The 19343-nt window shown below is 40.0% G+C and overlaps 1 protein-coding gene across 5 annotated transcripts in view; it reads right to left on the reverse strand.

Moving 5' to 3' along the window:
* Positions 1-19343, reverse strand: part of ARVCF (ARVCF delta catenin family member) — a 247836-nt gene that overhangs the window by 96811 nt on the left and 131682 nt on the right. For 4 of the 5 annotated variants that reach the window (XM_053471240.1, XM_053471231.1, XM_053471247.1 and 1 more), the window contains exons 5-6: positions 16856-16953; positions 15180-15424 (exon numbers count right to left, since the gene is read on the reverse strand). The exons of the other annotated variant lie outside the window; for it this stretch is intronic. In XM_053471240.1, the coding sequence (XP_053327215.1) occupies positions 15180-15395 (216 nt within the window). In that variant the 5' untranslated portion in view covers positions 15396-15424; positions 16856-16953. The remainder of the gene's footprint in view (positions 1-15179; positions 15425-16855; positions 16954-19343) is intronic. 5 annotated transcript variants of the gene reach the window in all.

The raw sequence follows: 19343 nt of genomic DNA on the forward strand, positions 1-19343 counted from the left end.
TCGCATAGTGAAGAGGCCACACGGGAGCTGTCTCACAGATTTCACAGATCAGCGGGCTGGTCTCGGAAGATCAGAGGATCCCAACTGTCCGCAAAAGCTATCACAATTGGCATTGTCCCATGCTCCTTTCAGTTAGGTTGATGGTGCAAGAAATCACTTCTTCACCTGGGGGACTAATGACCTTTGTACTGGTTTGGAGGGATCTTCTGCACCAGTAATAAGACCCACTGTTCTTGAATTATTATTTATTCTTTATACTGCATATATCTGGGCAATATGCAATCCTGTACATTATATGATAAACTTAAAATGTATGGTGTGGCCTTCTGGAATGAAGAAACTTCCAAATAGTCTAGAAAGTTAAGCATAACAAGGGCTATAGCTTCAAGATCATGCCATGTCCTGAGAATATAAAACATTTAAGCAGGTTATAAACATGCGTGTTATTGGATTCAGTTGGAATGCAAAGAAATTCAAACAAAAACTCTTACATTTACAAGGTCCCTGAGACCTCAGCTTCACAGGGTGAATGCATGCCTTAGAAGCAGATGAAGGAGATGTGAAACATTCCATACGCTGCTGAGGGAAGGCAAGTATGTGTCACATGAATTTAAGAATTCTGAAGGAGCTCTTCCGAACCCTCCTTTAACACTGAGTGCATTTTACTGATAATTATAAAATGCCCATCTCAGATGGCACAAATCTACTATAATAAAAAAATATGTTCTTCATCATAATCTATGGATGCCAAAGCCTTACAAGGCAACATGACTACCATGAAGTCTAATAAAGAGCTACCACTGTAAATATTATCACACCAAAATGCTACATTCTGTCCATCCCTGAGTAGTGGTGCAATTAAGCGAAGAGCTGCCTAACGCTTGACTCAGGCCAGCACCCACAAGGCCCTACCTCACTAAAACTCAGAGGGGCACATGGGGAAGGGGAGGAATACTGCAGAGGCTGTGCTAGCTAGGCACAGATCTTCTGGTATAAATCCGTCAGGGAGGCCTCTGATAATATGACATCACTAATGTGGCACATCAGCTGTCTCTCGCCTCAACAGATCTGCTGACTGAGGCCTAGTCGGCCTAGACCAGAACGTGCCGGCACCCTTAGCATTTTAAAGTAATCAGTGGCCCAGAGGCCCACCCCTTCATCTTCCTATTTGTAGAGAGCAATGGTAGGGTGACCAGATTTCCCCTTTAATCAACAGGCATTTTTGGAAAACGTACAGAAAGTATAAGTGTACATGGGTAATGTAGGCTCCTGGTCATTTTATTTAGGATTAGGGTGGGTCCCAAGGTGCTGCTTGTAATCTTAAAAAATAATACAATTTTCAAAAGCCTTGTGGGCAAAAAGAAAGATAAGCAGAAATTGGTATGATATGCTTGATAATAGGATTACAATAAGCACTAGTAAGTAGAGTGTAAATTACATGGGTGGAACTACCAACAAGGTCCCTCCATTTTGTCTCCCAGCAGCGTAGGAACATGAAAACCCAGTCCAGATATAACTGTGTGCGTAGCAGACAGAACTATCTGCCACTCCTAACACTACCTCACACGGTTATTTAGGGAGCACAACACCAGTGCTCATGGCCATAGTACTGGTGCTTTTGGAGACTACATGTCTGTGGGGAGGACCAGTAAATATTCAATGGCTTCTTCAGCCTCAATTCTGGCTTCTGGTGGACCGGGAACGCAACACGCAACATAACCTTTCTAAAATCAGTCTCCACATTTATCCACAATTACTTAATTTACTCCACGTTAATCCACAACTACTTAATTTTAAAATGCTTCCAATGTAAATAGCTTCTAGGTTTGCTAAAATATTGTACTGACACATTATGCACAGATAAAAATCTAGTTTCTTTACATGACAAAATCCCTTTCAGCATACAAGGGGCAAAGGAATAAAAAAAAATCCTACGAGACCCATTTATTTTGTCACTGAGCTTCAGAATATACACAACTAAGTCGTTTCATTCTGAAACTGACATTTTTTCACACACAGTCCGTGATGTCAGCGTTAGAATTCTTTCACTACAAAGTGAGACACTGTGAATTAATCCTTTACTCATTAGGGGTTGGAGCAGTGTTTTTTTCTTTATTTTTAGCATTAAGCAGTTGTTACTTATATGCAGATGCTAATGTTGCAAGAATTGGCTTACTTCTCTCACTGGAGAGTTTTTATCCATTTCCTATAATATGAGGTGCGTTTAAAACTTGGGGCCAAATCTAAGGAACAGAACACTTATTTCACTGCCTGTCACCAGTTCACGTTACATATAGACCATATCTAGGATTGTCAATCAGTGTCCCTCCCAACAGTTTGCTAACGGTGATGGGAGCTATAGTCTACCTGCTGAATGCCTCCAACTTTTCTGCAGTTAGTAACTATTTACTGAGATAAGGCAAAGTAGCGCCTGAGGAAATGTGAATACATAGAGGGTTATTTTTAACCACATGGTAGCTTGAGTGAATACCATTTGCTTATTCCACTGCTGTTCCAACGCTGGTCGTTGTGTACTCTGTGGCCACATAAGGTTGAGTAAAATAAACAGCCTGTAGGAGTAAAGCAGACAGGTTGCTGCATTCCCGAGAGTCTTTCATGGTATGTTTCCTGTTAAGACTGTACAGTAAGGAAGGTGGACTGTGGACCCTCGGCTGCATTACACAAAGCTCAGGAATTCCAATGTTTCCCTTATAAGGCTACCAGAGGAAGTAGCTTAGTGCTACTGATAACCGAGAGAGCTTTGACCACAGATGACTTGCCCCCTTCACTGCCGGTGGGTCTGCAACGGATTGCTCAGTACCACGCTGCAGATGTATAACACATGTCATGTTTTCTTTAATCACGTCAGAGGTAGTTACATTATTACCACTTGAATGCATTTGTAATTTTAACATGTTATAGACAGATGCACAAAATACTTAAGGATGCTGTCATTAACATTAATGTCCAGGTGAGAGATCCATCTTAATATGTGTTTAGAAAGCTCTTTCAAATACATAATTGTTATAAATACAATAACTAAATTGAACCCTACACCCCCCATTCCCCTGCACTCAAAAAATGTATGAGCAAATTTAAAAAAAATATACAAACATTTAGTAGCCTAACAGTCACTGTTTGATGGCTGACAAAGGACAAGTCTTGGCGATCCCAAGTTTTGGAGTTTTCTTAAGTACTGCTTATGAAAAATACTGTATTATATAAAGTTACTATCCTACCTAGTAGGATGTTTAGGTTGTTATGAAGGGCATTGTTTTAATATGATACTTCCAATTGTAATATATTTTTATATGCTGTTCAAAAGCTGGTCATCGAGGACACTATTAAAGATCCAACACAAAGGAGTTGACTAAGAAGGCACCCTTGATGGACACATTAAGCTTGTGGACCTTTGATGGCCTTACGTTAATAAATGATATGTATTCCTTTTAAACAGCTTACACCTTGTAGTCAATGTATCACAGTGCTCAACCACTCAAATAATGGTATGTAAGGGAAAGGCATAAAGGTTAATACAAAAGTATGACTTCATATTTAGGCCACATTATAGAGTTAAAACACATCCGCTGTGATACCTCAAAGCATTACAATGCATTATTAATAAGCATATACCATTCATTATGTAACATTGATATATGATTAATGCTACAGGAGAAGCTTACTCAGCTTTTACAAATACCCAGCTCTCGGATGAAGAAAGTCAGGCTTAATCATATGGGTACCAGTGAGCAAGGATAGGTAAAGTGTCCGTACAAGGAACCCAGTATCCATGGCAAGGATTGTGACGGTCCATAGAACATCATTAAATTATCCACTATATGTGTTGTGCCCTATTCTGCTGATGAGACAACCTGTTAAAATAACAGGTGCCCTTGTAAGGCAACTCCCCGTGAGTCGAGGGATGAGCAATGCCTTCCACTGTAACAATAGGCACTCTGGCACAGAAAGGGTTGGCAGGTGAAATCTGAAATAGAATTCTTGCCATGATTGAAAAGACATTGCCTAGCGGATGGATAGGAATGTTGTCTTCTGTGTGTCTCTTTCGTATATATTATAATTACCATGGTAGAGCCTCCACCCCATGCCTATTCTAAACGGCAGGTTACTTGTCAGGGCGGAAAGCAGGCGCAGCCAAAGCAAAGGCAGGCATTTACTTTGAGAAAGAGACAAAAGAAAACGTGACAAGACCTAACAAGCCCAGTGCTGAGAAACTGTTTCTCTACAGGGATGTAGAGAATTGATTCTTATCTCCAAAAAGAAAATAATTACACTATTGTTTCTGTTCTCATCTTGAACAGGCAGCGTGTTGCTCTGGGAGTGAGTGAATTCTGTAAATGGAGAACTCTCCTTTAAAAGCATACTTTTATTTATGGTTTCTAACTCATGTGACACGCATATTCAGCAATGCATAAACTGTGGTAACTAGTCTTAGGGTGGCAGCTCCTTGGGCAGGGCAACCTCTCTGCCGCAAAAAAGGGGGCAGATCACCCTAATCCACGATCAAGCTTTCTGGTACGCAACTGCTCAGGGAAGCTTGATTCAAGGGAAAGCTCATTTACACTTTGGGGGACCATGCCTAGCTGCGCCCAGCTCCATGCATTCTTTTGAAGTGAGGTGCCAGTATAGGGACACCTGACGCAGAGGTAGGTGTTATTAGGCGAAGGGCAATAAAGGCCACCATAAATACATCTCTGCTGTTACCTACTCCTTTTGGACCACTTGAAATATGCTGTCTTGCATTAGAACACAACAAAATTCGTCAGATTCTCCAAAAACTAGGAGGGCCCCCTAACGAAACAAACGAAAACTAAGCAAAGAACTCAAAATTTTATGTTTGAATGTCATTGTTTTTTCTCCACTCACTCTCTCTCTCTCATGCTCTTTCACATTCTCTCACTTCTCATCCTCTCACACTCTCCTTCACTCTTATTATCATTGTTCTGTCTTCTTTCTTCCTCTAAGGAAAGCTGGACATGGCCTCCCGGTGAACTACGCAAAAGGGCGTGGCCTCAGGTACACTTTCTCCCCTTATTGGAAGAAGAGCGAAGATGCTGTCCCAATGTCTTCACCATTTTGCAGAAGTCCATAGAGAGACCAGAATTATATAAATAGATCCGCTGAGAAGGAGGGGTACAGGAACATATCTCTTTCACAGCGAATCTGTCTTCCTTATTAGGCAAAGCCTCGCCCTTATTTCAGTTTTTCTGGCGTTTGCTTGTAGAGAGCATATAAACCAATGAATTCTTTTATTTTTAACCATTTCTGTGCAGCATGTTACATTGCCAATTCTGCATCTGAGAAGGCCAGAGCCTCCAGGAACCCCCTGTCCAGTGATTAGAGGAAAGGGGAAGGGGTGTGCCCAGGGCATCTGCCCTTTTGCAAATTGTCAGTTATATTAGTTATATTCCCTTTATAAAAGGACCACGGTGTGCATAAGAGATCAACAATGAGTGACTGCCCATAAATAAGATCTTTTTCCTTTACAAAATCATCACAGATGCTAGTGCCAACCGCAAAATCTATGCATCCTTTGTCTTATACTAAAAAATATAAAAATAAACCATCTTCCAAATAAACTAGTTATGGCAAACAAGTTTGTCCGGGGTTCAACAGGAGGATGGAATAATGAAGACAGATTCGCTGAGAAAGAAAAGCGTTTCTGCGCCTCCTTTTCTCCGCAAATCTATCTGTCTCTCTGTAGACTCCCGAAAAAGGGAAGCCTCTGGGCACACCCTCTCCTCCGCTTGGTGTAAGAGGTGGTGCCCTTTTGCAGACAAAGAAAGAGGACAAAAGAACAAAAAATGCAAGAAGAAGCAGAGCTGCGTGGCAAGGAGACATGGACACTGAAGAGAAGGTAGGGATAGATTCAGAAAGAGCGTAAGAGAGTGAATGATAGTCTAACAGAATGTGAATAAGTGTGTGAATGAGCATGAGAGAGTGAATGACGGTGTGTGACAATGAATTTCGTTTCAGAATGTAATAAGCCCTCAGATTTTCGTCTGAACCGAAAGGGCATGAAACTAAATTTATTGTCCAAAAATGAATGGACCAAAGACTTGGTCCATTTGCACAAGTCTACTGTAAGATATATAACAAATGGAATAAGTACAATATTGAATATTTTACATAGAATATGTATGGCTTGATTTCAAACTGAGTAGCATGTTGCGTTGCCTTTGTCAAATCTGGACACTTGAAGAAAAAAGGGAAACCGCACGTTCATGGCATATACTTTATAGTTAATTAACCAGATGCTGAAACATCTCATGTTAGTGAAGTGCATTTGCATAGCTGTCTAACACCCTCTATTCAAAGACCATACCCAAAAGTTTCCTGCAACATCCACTGGGCATATTAGGAGGTGAAAAATAATTTCCCAGTTGCATTTTATGAACACAATCAGAGATAAAGGACTGGATTTACCATTGGGTGTTCCAAAATAATGCATTACATTTATATTATTTCTCTAGTGATGCATGGACATAGAAACCCAGAACTTAATGGCAGATAAGTACTATTTGGCTAATCCAGTCTTCCCATGTTTCTACCAGCTGTAAAATGCTGAAAACGACTGCAGTGTTACATAACTGAAATGAGTTTGCACAATCACGTTTAATATGGGGTTTCTTTATGGGTGCAATAAATATTCAGTGGGCTCTAGAGGTCCTCTATCTAGAAGGGAATTAAATTAAAATGCATCTCTGTCTCTTGGCTCATTCTTTAAAGGTCTATTCCCCTTTGTAAATTGGGAAAACTGCAGTCTCTTCATTTAAAACATGAGTATGATATGACCATGCTACCAGCATGATATAATAGAGAAAAATGTTAATACGTGTTTGTAATATTATGCATTTTATATCTCTGCAGTTAGAAAAGATGAAAATATTCAGGTTCTAGTGACTGTTTAGGTCACCATTGTTACCCAGTGACCACTTTTTCTCTGTACTAGATTTGCAGCAGTACTTATCATTTCCAAAGAAAGAAACGCAGAACTGTGAGCGGATGTCACTGATGTTAAAGGATGAAAGGGAAAACATTATGGATGTCGTTATCTACAACGTGACACACAGAGGATCCATATTGTAAACAGGTAAGCGCGATGAATCAACTGCAACAAAGAAGTGACAAAGATGCAGGATGTGTCTTTGATGTATGTATTTTTTTTTACCTAAAAAACATTGTTAAGCAGGCCTAAGATTTGTGTTAAAAATAAGAGATAGCAGAAACACGACAGGTGGATAACGTGATGTTCTAGGAAGCTAAACGAGTGAAAAATAAAACCACAGACATAATCAATGGTGTATAGTAATGGCTAATGCTGTATTACAGAGGAATCTTACGCTATTTCTCTCTGTAATTGTATGATGTATGCTATCTGTTACATATGGAAAACAAGGTTTTGATAACCAAACTCTACGTTTGGATTATCCTGCATTGAAAGTTTTCACTGGGTTATAAAACTGGTTGTATGTCACCTTCAGAGTAGTATTTTGATGGCCACAGCTTTATGAGAGAGGAGGAAGGATTTGTGCATTTGTAGCGAAGACCACTAAACCTTTATGTTGGCAATCCAGAAAGCGCATGCTAACGTGCGTCTGGTGGTAAATTCTGTCTGCACAAAAGTCATCCTGAACTGTGGCCATCGTAAAAGTGCCATTATTTAATCAGACTACGGCAAAAGTACGCAGCTCTGAATCTCATTTACAAGCCCTGGCTGTTCCCTGCCAGACCCATAGAGAGCCTGTGCCAGGCGCTTAAAATAAAGGTCTGATTTCAGACAGGCTCATTATACCGCGCCTGTGTCCAGAACGTAATAATCTGCCATGTCTGTGAAAAACTGTCACCTCTGGAGACAAGGGAGGTTGACTTTAAGGGCAATGGATGGCAGTAATAGCAATGAAGGCGTTAAAGATACATTCTCTACTAGCTCAGTAAAATTCTAAAATTACGATGACTGTCAACAGAAAATGTTTCTGTAGCAAAATATTTCTGAAAATGCCTTTTTTTTTCTAAAGAACTAAAAACATCTTATGTAACATTGTTGTTCTTAGACATTTTTTTTAATCACTCTATGTATTCCTATTTTAAAGCCACATCATAAAATCAGCCCCACTAAAATATATATTTATATACTTTCCAGAATATAAGGCTAGTGGTTTTTTTAATTTCCTAAAGTTTTCAAGAGGATATTGTGAATACAACTGCATAAGAGGTATACATTTTATTGATTTAGATATTTTGTGTCCAGTGGCGACTCTAGAAACAATATATAGGGGGGGCACACAAGATATCACAGTCAAACTGGGGGGGGCATTCATAATTTCCAAAAGTAATGTGCTATGGAATTATACTTTTGTTATTGGGCTAAAATAATACTTGATCATTCAACATGGGAAGCCTGAAGCCACAATTGAGTGCGACTAATCCTTGAAATAAATATTATAACACAATAAATAACTTTTCCACTAAATGATTTCAGGGACTTGAACGTTTTGTCACCTGAAGTCACTACAACTTCAGGAGGGCATTTTATCTCTGGATAAATATAAATTAAATAATTCCTACTGTAAGTTAAGTGCCAGGAACAGATGACCAAACACACACATCAACACAGGCTCTGTCACACCAACACCCAGACACACACACCAGGACAGGCTCTGCGACACCGACAACCAAACATACACACACACACCAGGACAGGCTCTGCCACACAGACACCCAGACACACACCAACACAGGCTCTGTCACACCAACACTCAGACACACACCAGGACATGCTCTGCAACACCGACAACCAAACATACACACAACACCAGGACAGGCTCTGCCACACAGACACCCACACACATCAGGACAGGCTCTGCCACACCCACATCCAAACACACACACACACCAGGACAGGCTCTGCCACACAGACACCCACACACATCAGGACAGGCTTTGCCACATCCAAACACACACACACACACACCAGGACAGGCTCTGCCACACAGACACCCACACACACCAGGACAGGCTCTGCCACACTGACAACTGAACACACACACACCAGGACAGGCTCTGCCACACCAACACCCAAACACACACCAAGACAGACTCTGCCACACCAACACCTATACACACACACACCCGAGGACAGGCTCTGCTACACTGATAACCAAAAACACACATACAGCAGGACACAATCCACGTCACAGACGTCTGCATCAGGATGGATTTTTCACACTGCATTGTCGTTTATACCCCCCTTAGTGTTTTTGCCCCTCCTGCCCATATATATTAATATTAGCCCCAGTTGCAGATAGCAGGTATAAATCAACACATTTACACACAAACCAAGCTTTGCATGGATAGATCAACTGAAATTCACTTGTGATCTCAGCACTTTAGGTATATATCAAATAAACAGAATCAGACATACAAATCCTGTATTTGCAGGTATACAATAGTATATGAAACGTAGCATTGCAGGTATAGATCAAATAAATACATGGAAACAGCATTGCAGGTATTAATCAACTGAATAAGACATACAAACACTGTATTTGCAGGTATACATAAATAATGTATGGAAATATATAGATATGGATCTACAGAATAACGCAAAAACCCAGCTTTGCAGGTAAAGATCAATTGGAATTCACATAAAAACATGTCATTAAAAGGTATATTTAAAACCCCCTAAATTACAGGCATAGATCACAGGTTGCACACCCCAAAGCCAGCCCTGCCGTCCACACTGCCCACACAGCAATCACACTCCTATCATACCCAGGCAACCAGTAAATGCTGGTACCTAGGCATGATGGGACTGTGCTTGCTGTGATTGCTGTTAGCAATCACACTCCTATCATGCCAGGTCAGCCAGTACATGCTGGTACAGGGTGGCTGTAAGTGATGTGTAGACCCCATACTGCTGGCAGCATCAATACACAAGGGGGGCAGCTAGCTAGGTTTTAGCATGTACTGGCTGACTTGGCATGATAGGAGTGTGATTGCTAACAGCAATCAAAGTCCCATCATGCCTAGGTTCCAGCACTTACACATCCAACCAGTAAATGCTGGAACCTAGACATGATGGGACTGTGATTGCTGTTCGCAATCACACTCCTATCATGCCAAGTCAGCCAGTGTATGCTGGTACAGGATGGCTGTAAGTGATGGTCAGACCCCATACTGCTGGCAGCATCAATACACAAGGGGGGCAGCTAGCTAGGTTTCAGCATGTACTGGCTGACTTGGCATGATAGGAGTTTGATTGCTAACAGCAATCACTGTTAGCAATCACACTCGTATCATGCCAAGTCTGCCAGTACATGCTGGTACAGGATGGCTGTAAGTGATGTGCAGACCCCATACTGCTGGCAGCATCCATAGACAAGGGGGGCAGCTAGCTAGGTTTCAGCATGTACTGGCTGACTTGGCATGATAGGAGTTTGATTGCTAACAGCAATCAAAGTCCCATCATGCCTAGGTCCCAGCACTTACACATCCAACCAGTAAATGCTGAAACCTAGGCATGATGGGACTGTGATTGCTGTTAGCAATCACACTCCTATCATGCCAAGTCAGCCAGTACATGCTGGTACAGGATGGCTGTAAGTGATGTGCAAACCCCATACTGCTGGCAGCATCCATAGACAAGGGGGGGCAGCTAGCTAGGTTTCAGCATATAACAGCAATCACAGTCCCATCATGCCTAGGTTCCAGCACTTACACATCCATATGCACTCACACAAATCACACCCTTACCTTCACCAGAGCACTTTTTCTAGGATTGCATAACGTTATGTTGTGAGACTGGGTTCCTGACTCCAAGTTGGTCCTGCCCTGTTTAAAGAATTTTGGGCCGGTCCAGGGGACAATTGCCCCCTGGCCACACCTCCTGTTCTGAATAGCCCGATCAATACATTAGCCCTTCTGACTCCTATGTTCACAAAGCTTTAGATCAGGACAACTTGGAAGCTCCCACATACGGTCATCGATGTATGACCATTAAAAAAACATTCTAACAAAACTGTCATGTCCTATTCTGACATAACAGAATAATAAAGCCAGGTCATTTGATGAAGTTCATTTGTACTTTCAGGAATATTCATGCTTATGTATAGCTTTTTGATCCAGGGAGAAATATGTTTGCCATTTTGGAGTCAAGAAGAAATGTCCCCATTTTTAAGACACAATGGGAAATTGTTTCAAAGTGGGTTCGTTACCTTTTGGAACAACATTAGGGTTGAATTTGATGGATTGTTTTCAACTTAAATTACTATGTTACATTTAAGCTGCTTTCCGATGTTCAGAATAGTGTACAGAATAACATAATGGCAGATATACTCCCAGTTTTATTTCAAGTGAGCACCTGCTAACTAGAATCAATCCACAAATTTAGAATGACGAGTATTTCATTCTTTAGAATGGATATGGGTACAGAGAGGCCACAGAGACTCAAACTCTGAGCTCATCACAGAAAGCCCCAGAACTGTCAGCTTGGACACTTGCCATAGAACACTGCCAAGACCAGAGGCATCTGCACAGCAACACAAAATCTATTCTACACACACTCGGCGAACAATGAACTTATCAATATGATAACCTGATATCATTAGTGAGGCTGTTAAAGAGCTCAGCACAATAGGCTCTTAATGCTTTCCTGTTGATTAAAATCTAATCAAGGGGCACAGATTGTCAATCTTTCAAAAATACTACTCTAATTTGTATTCACTGTTACTTGCCATTAGTTCAGATCACTGAAAACTGACTACATGGAAAAGAACATAATACACATAGAAACGTTGTCACTGGAGCAGACAGAGACTATTTGCACTAATGTAATAAATCTAATAACCCAAGAAAAGTAACTAATGCCCCAGACAAGCAGCATAATACCCCAGTTTATATTGCGTGAATCCTACTGAATTGAAGGGCAGAAAACCAAAAGCTTTTAGTCAGTTAAATGTACAGCCAGCTATCAGTAAAATGTTTACTCTCGCAGTGGCTGCCTCCCAACAGCAGTCATTAAGCCCTGCTAAATATTTGTGTGCATGAGTGTGTAGGGACTAGAAGCACAAGTGCACATACATGCTCTCAATAGTTTTAGGAGGGTTCAATCTGCACCCTAGCAGTTGGGTTCGGGTTGAACCCTACTGCGACCCGTACATGGAATCCATACATTGGTCTCCTAGACAGGCTAAGGTTCTGGTACATGAAGAGGAGAGGGTTAGTATAGAAACACTCAAAAAATCCAGAGAGCATTACTTAGGTTGGCATTGGTTAAAACAAGGCAAAGACTGTCAAAAATATATAAAAAAAAAGGTTGTTAACTGCTTTGACACAGCTTTGTTTTAATTTTCAGAGGCATTTATCTCCTGATTGCCAGTTCACCACAATGATTGCATTTATTATTCTTAACTCTCATTATAAAGTTGGATAACGAAAAACGGTCAAGCATCACTGGCAACACGTTTCCAGACAATATACATTTTTGACATATTTTAGGGATGTTAGAGATCCAGGCTAAAATATGTAAATCTATATGAACCTTTTCACTTTATGATGGTCTCTTTGATGGTCCATAATTTTAGGCAGTGGCAATACACTGATTTAAAACAGGGATTGCACAAGGCATTTTCCATAACAAAAACACATTTTATTTTTATACTTTTTTCATGTCCTAAGCTGTCCTATTTTAAAGGTATTCTTTTGTCCAGTATAATAGCTTGGGGCAAGGTGGGCAGCTGCCCAAGGGGCCACAACGTGAATGGCACTCTTGAGCTCTCCAAAGGCAATGCCCCGGGCCTCTTTTGTGCTTAAACTTCTGTCAGCACCTGTGACATCATCACAGGTAGCAACCTCTGAACCTGCCCCAGGCGCCAAGATCTAACGTATGGCTTTGAGGAATCCTTAACCTAATTATTATTGTTTATTGATATGTATTGATTTATAAAGTGCCACCACATTCTGCAGTGCTATTCATCAGTGCTATACATCGTTTTGGAGGTCAGGGTTTAATTTTGCAGTACCTTATGGAGATTCACATTAGATTTTTTTTTACATACACTGATTCTTTGTAAACTCTTATAGTTTCTGCCCCTCTCTGTCAATTTTTGAAAATAGTGTTTTTTCTGCCCACCATTTCTCTCCATCACTTTTTTTGTTGTATCTAAATTTTTACCATATTTGTTGCTTTATTGTAGGCCTTAGTACACACACTAATGTTAACAGCATGCACTTACGTACACATACTTTAACATCATATAGTAACATGCACACACACGCTAACATCATATACTAACACACATGCTAACACCATATAATAAGACACACTCTCTCTCAAAATATATACTTGCACTTACTTACACACTCACGCTAACACTACACCTACACAGACACTCACTCCCTCATGCAGCTCAAAAACATCTCCCTCCTTGTCCCTTCGTACCCCTCTCTTTCTTACCTTTCACAGAGACCTGTTTTCAACTCTTACAATCTACTACAGTGGGATCACATAATGAACGTTACATGACCCTGCTGCACTCCTCGTGCTGTGAACATGCAGCACCTGCCTTAGAGTTCACGTATAAAGTTGGAAAGTGATAGGTTCTCTTTCACATTAGTAGCCAAGGCATTAGTGTATTAATTAGAGTATTGATACAAGAGCAAGGTGTTATATTGCTAACATACAAAGTATTAATATGCAGTACGGTTTGTGCTGTGAATGGTTTCTACCAAAGATATTATGTAAATATAAATATACAGTACAGTTTGGGTTGTAAATAGTGTAAAGCAAGTATATTATGGAATTAATAAAACACAAATGTTAGATTTAAAATGAATACAAAGAATTAAAGAATTTGATTTTGAAAAGTGTCAATTAGCCATACAAGGTTTATTTATTTTTATTTTAAGGTGGTGCCATTAGGACATCTCATTGCTACATACAAGGTCAGACATATATTCTCTTGTAACAACTATAAAGGCAAGTAGTTGCTTAGGGCCCATTTGAAATCACACAGCTGCCCCTGAGCAGCACCTTCTTCAATCCATGGCCATCTGAAATTTGTTAGTAAAAAATGTTGTTTTTCTTCAGCATTTGTCATATGCTAATTTGCATGTATTCCCTTACAGAGCTACATATAGATAGATTTTTTTTATTGCTATATGAAACCTATATTTTTTACATTTGTATTAGAGCATTCACAAAACATTGCCAGTGCCACCAAAAACAGAAATAATAACAGTTATGTTAAAATATACATCCCCTTGCATACCCCTACAATGCTTTTAAGACTATCTTTCCCAGTGGATTTTAATATGTAAAATGACATAATATGTAAAATCACTGCTTTTTAGTTTTAATTTGACAATGCAAAACACAATTTGTGGTATGTTCCACATGGTGGAGATTGAACAAGCAAGGGGGGGCTACATGGATATGATGTTCCAAACTAGATGAGAACAGATACTATGTTCTTCAATCTACAAATGCCCACTGCCCTGTTGTATACCTGCTTGTCTAAAGCCAGGCATAAAGTGGGAGTTTGCTGGCAAGTCAGAGTTTCACTTCATTATGGATTATACAGGACCAACTCTGACAATCTTCTACAAATGGGTTTTAGTTTTGAGCTCTCACACTAATTTTATTATGCATTATACACAGTGGTGGGTTGTGGCCTAGGTTGACTATGCCGTATTGGGTGATGGGGCTCCCCAGTGCAGCACTGCTCTATGGGCCAATTGGGAAGAGCAGAGATCTCCCTTGTAACCACCCCATACAGACTATGGAGCAATGTGCAAAGCTGTCACAGGCTCCATAGTGAACACACTCTGTGACACGCATGCAGCACGCCATGATATAACATCATATCTTAATGCTCAGGAAACAGGCAGCCTCAGCGTTAAGTGGTAGGTGTTGGTCAAGTTGTGAGCAGTGACTAGCCAAGATAAGTCTTTGAATATACAAGGCCAGAAAGGCTTCTCTTGAAAGTAAAGCTAACAGGGTATGTGCTTTCATGGTGCATAGTAAAGTCAGTGAGATGAAATTGCAACTCCCCAGCAAACTCTCACTTTAGTGAAAAAAAACCCTCGGTGTAATGTGTAGAATGAGACTTTAAGGGATGTGAGTGATATGATGGACAAGATCATATAAAGCAGGCCGTTACCTGCAGGACTAGTTGCTGCCACGCAGTGGCTAGAGGCTGGCCATTGCCAATGTTGCATATGCTCATTCGATCAGAGGGCACGTTGGCTCGCTCAAGTTGGAGTGAAACATTGCGGCGTTCCTCTTCTAAAGCACGGGTAAGCCTCTCAAACCGAGCTTCTTGCTCTTTTACAGAGGCCAAAATACTGGCAGCAGACCTTATGTCATAGTCATCCATAGCTGCTGTGAAAGACGTCTTCCTGGTAACTGACAGGTAAATACGGAGGTTAAGTTTGAAAGGTTAGGGGTTAAAACCAGGACACCACATAAGAAAGAAACTGTTTGAATGGAGGACTTTAAATTGTGATTGGTTTGGGTACCAAATGCCTGTTACCAATTTGCATGTTACCAATACATGACAACACAATTTATTTTAACAACAAATGTTAGACACACAATTAGTACATTATGAAGCACGAACGAATTGGTGAGAAAATAAAAATGAGCATTTCTGTGCCTGAGTATTGGTCGGCGGCAACAGAAGGGGGGAGAACCATTCAAAATTCTTTGGAGCAACATTATAAACACATTCTTCAAGTTCTTTTTAAATATGCAAGTACACATTTGCATAACAATGACCAATTTAACCTGTTAGCTTTTTTACACAAATTGTCTTTATTTTCTTTCCCTAGGTTATATAGAAATGATAAAACGGCAGCTATCAATACAAAAAAAGCATGCGTACATGTTTGCATAAAAAAAAACACAGACACGCTAAAGGGAAATATGCCAATAAGGAGCAAATAAGCTTATATTGAACATTACATTTTCATGCATAATTCCAAAATCATTTTCATTGTGCAAATAACAATGTAAAGTTAAAGAACATAAAAATAATAGAGTTTTTTAAGCACTTTCTATTTGTTTGACATCATCAGGGTGAACTCTCAATCTCTGCAATGAAGCTGAAACCCTTGAGAGATTGTGATCCACTAGCATGAATTGAGCACGTATATGCTGGCACTTTCCTATCAAAGAACTAATCAGGAGTAAAACATTAAGATGAAGATGCAAAAGGTGCAATAAAATAACTGAGAACAAGATAGCATCTTGGTATTTGCATGCGTGGTATTTGGAGGGGGGGATATGTGGAAGCTGACACGCACATACACACCCAGTAGTCATACAAATGAATGGCCTCCGTATGAATTAACAAAAGACAGCCAAGACCTTTTCTCCAGAACATGTAATAGTGGATTTGCTGGATTTTCCACAAGCATTGTAAGTATTTGAAAGATTTTCAGGCTGGAGCTTGCAGTAACAAGCCTACCATGATATGAATGGGGAGATGTCAACATGATACAGACAACACAAAAACACACACAACAAGTTCTGTATTTCAAAATATGAATAACAATTTCCAGTGCGTGCTACAGAACATCTCCGTAGGATACAAAATTAAGCAATATCACATACCCAATGCTTTAAACACATTAAAGCATTAGTGAGGACACCAAATCTCAATAGCTAATGAAACAATTGACATTTATATCTTGTAGGGACCATGGTTCCAAAACTAAAGGGATGAACCACATGGATACAGCCGTAGAGAACACAGAATCAGAAGCACAGAAAGGAAACAGATTCTGACAAGTGATATAGTAAACGCATGCAGAAGAAGAAAAAAGCAATACACACCTAGCGAAATACTAGGGTCTTTTAGAGATGCGCGGACATCACCCACTAGGACTAGTAAGGTTTACAGAAAGAACACCGGCCGCCTGAAGCAGAATCAGCTACAACAGAGAGAGGAAGGACAAGAAAGGTTAGTCAGTAAAATTACAGCCTTCTTTCTGATGCCTGGCTATTCACCTCTAATATTTCAAATGTTACCTGGGATTTAGTTTTTTTTATAAAAAGCTGGCTATTACGATTGCTATATATATACCGGTATATATATATATACATATATATATATATATATACACAGTATATTTATTATCAAATATATATATATATATTACATATGGTAGTGAGGGAACTAATATTTAGGGAGAATAAACATATTTAATGTGTCTAAAGCAATCACTGGTATAAGGGAGGTAGATGTATATACCTGCTTACTAATGTACCAGAGGAAAGTCAATGCTTAATGCAGGAACATCATTATTATTAAAAAAATAATCATTTTTGTTAAGGTGACATTGTTTAGAAACCTTACACATATAGGTGGTTATGTATCACAAATGAGTCTTGAGCTAAGACTATAAAACTGTTTTATCACCAAAGCAACCATTGGACTAGTCCAGTCAGCAGGAACATTCTATTGGTTGCTATGGTAAGAAGACTGTTTTCAAAAGTTTGCAACAAAATCCATTATTTATACATAACCCCCATACTGTTTCAAAGCCGAAAACATTACCAACCTGGAAGAAATTTATATACTGCATGACCCATGTAATGAATTCTTATACTCAAACATCTAACAAAGAGACTGATTGTCTAAATGATTTCATTACTAGGATGCCAAATGACTGGGAAAAAATGAAACAATCAAAAACATCATACTGACATTCAGTAAAGGCCTTGAACAGAAAAATCCCAGCTTACACCCAAAGCCAGGAAAAATCAGAACGACAAAGCATGTGATGAGTTCAATGTCTCCCACTGCAGATATAAAGCGACAGAGTCGAGCGTATAATGCTTTAACCTTATTTCTGATGTGAGGTTTGTTTTGTAGACAGAGAACCAGAAACCATTTTCTGAAGAAAACACAGATCAAGAAAAATATTATGTGAAGTCATAATTCTTCAGGCTACATTAGTGACATGTAACACTTCTCATCTGAAATCTCTTTTGTAACACTCTGCTGAAAAGTGTTCTGAGGATGCTGCCAATGCTCACCACTTATATATTAAGAGAATGGCTACTCAAGTATGTATTGCATTCAGAGACGGACTGGGGAAGTGTAAACAGCCCTGGCGTCTTTTGAAACCAGTGGTCACCAAAAGACATGTGTGCGGTCATCTGCAGTATACAATTTGGCACTCACACACAGTGCAGTCACAGGTATCCAGCCAGTAGTCGCACACTCCTGGATCCAATCTGCCATTGGATCAGTAGTATCAGCAAGTGTTTTGCCCCTATTGGCCAGAGTCCCACTGTTGATGTGCTAGATGCCAGGTCCAGGCCTGGGCCTCTTTTTTCCTGTCAGAAATAAAAATAAAACCTTTTGTTCTTACTGGGTGCTCCATCTGCTGCATTTTAGGTCTTTTTATTGCAATGGATTTGTTCTTGGTTATAGGTTACACCCCCAGGACTGGTGGTTTCTGTCTGTTGTATACGTTCATAATACCATTACTCCCATTATTGCCGACCACTGACTCCTGAAGAATCTTACAATCTGATATGAATATGTAACATCGTCACTGTACAGACCAACAAATCGAGACCTGACAAAAGGTGCAGGGATCTGGCAGGAAAAACTACAAAGATCTTCCAAGAAATGACTGATTGTAAGAACGGATTTATCCTATTAACAGAACTTAAGGAAGCTTTCTAAACACCCACCAGCAGCATCAGAATGTTATTATGGGCCCACTTGCTTTGAATTCTTTAGTTTTACTTGTGGAAACGCAGGCGTCCGTAACATCTTGCATGTCTCCAGTAGACTTGTGGTAATCAGGGTGGACATATTCCACCGTCTAAGCCTTATATATGAAAACCAAAGAAATAAGAATTACCTAGTTTTGATTGACTGTTTAATAAAGACCCGTTCTCCGCATTTTCTGCCAAACTGACTGAAGAAAAAAAAATTGAGAATAAAGCAAAAGATTTTTTATAAATCACAGGCCTGGAGGGCAGTGGACTGCCTGTCACAGCTCTGCTTGAACAAGCTCTAATCCGACCCTACAGCAACAATCCTACCAATGGCCAGTGATGGGAAATATGCATTTAACAAGACGGCAATTTCAATATTGTTCCAAAGGCCCTGGCTGAAAGATGCAGGTGTCAAAAGAAACAGCCTGTCTTTTCCTCGCTTTGTCACATTTCCTTCTACTTTTTTTTAAACTTGCTGTTGCATGGCACAAGGACCTTTCTAAAGTTTTGCCGAAGTTGACAGAGAGGGTACGAAAATGCACACATGAAATCAGTGCCTACTTTAGAAACATCCGACTCCCTCAGC

Source organism: Spea bombifrons, chromosome 1 (genome assembly GCF_027358695.1).
Source record: "Spea bombifrons isolate aSpeBom1 chromosome 1, aSpeBom1.2.pri, whole genome shotgun sequence".
In the NCBI taxonomy this organism is placed as follows: Eukaryota; Metazoa; Chordata; class Amphibia; order Anura; family Pelobatidae; genus Spea; species Spea bombifrons.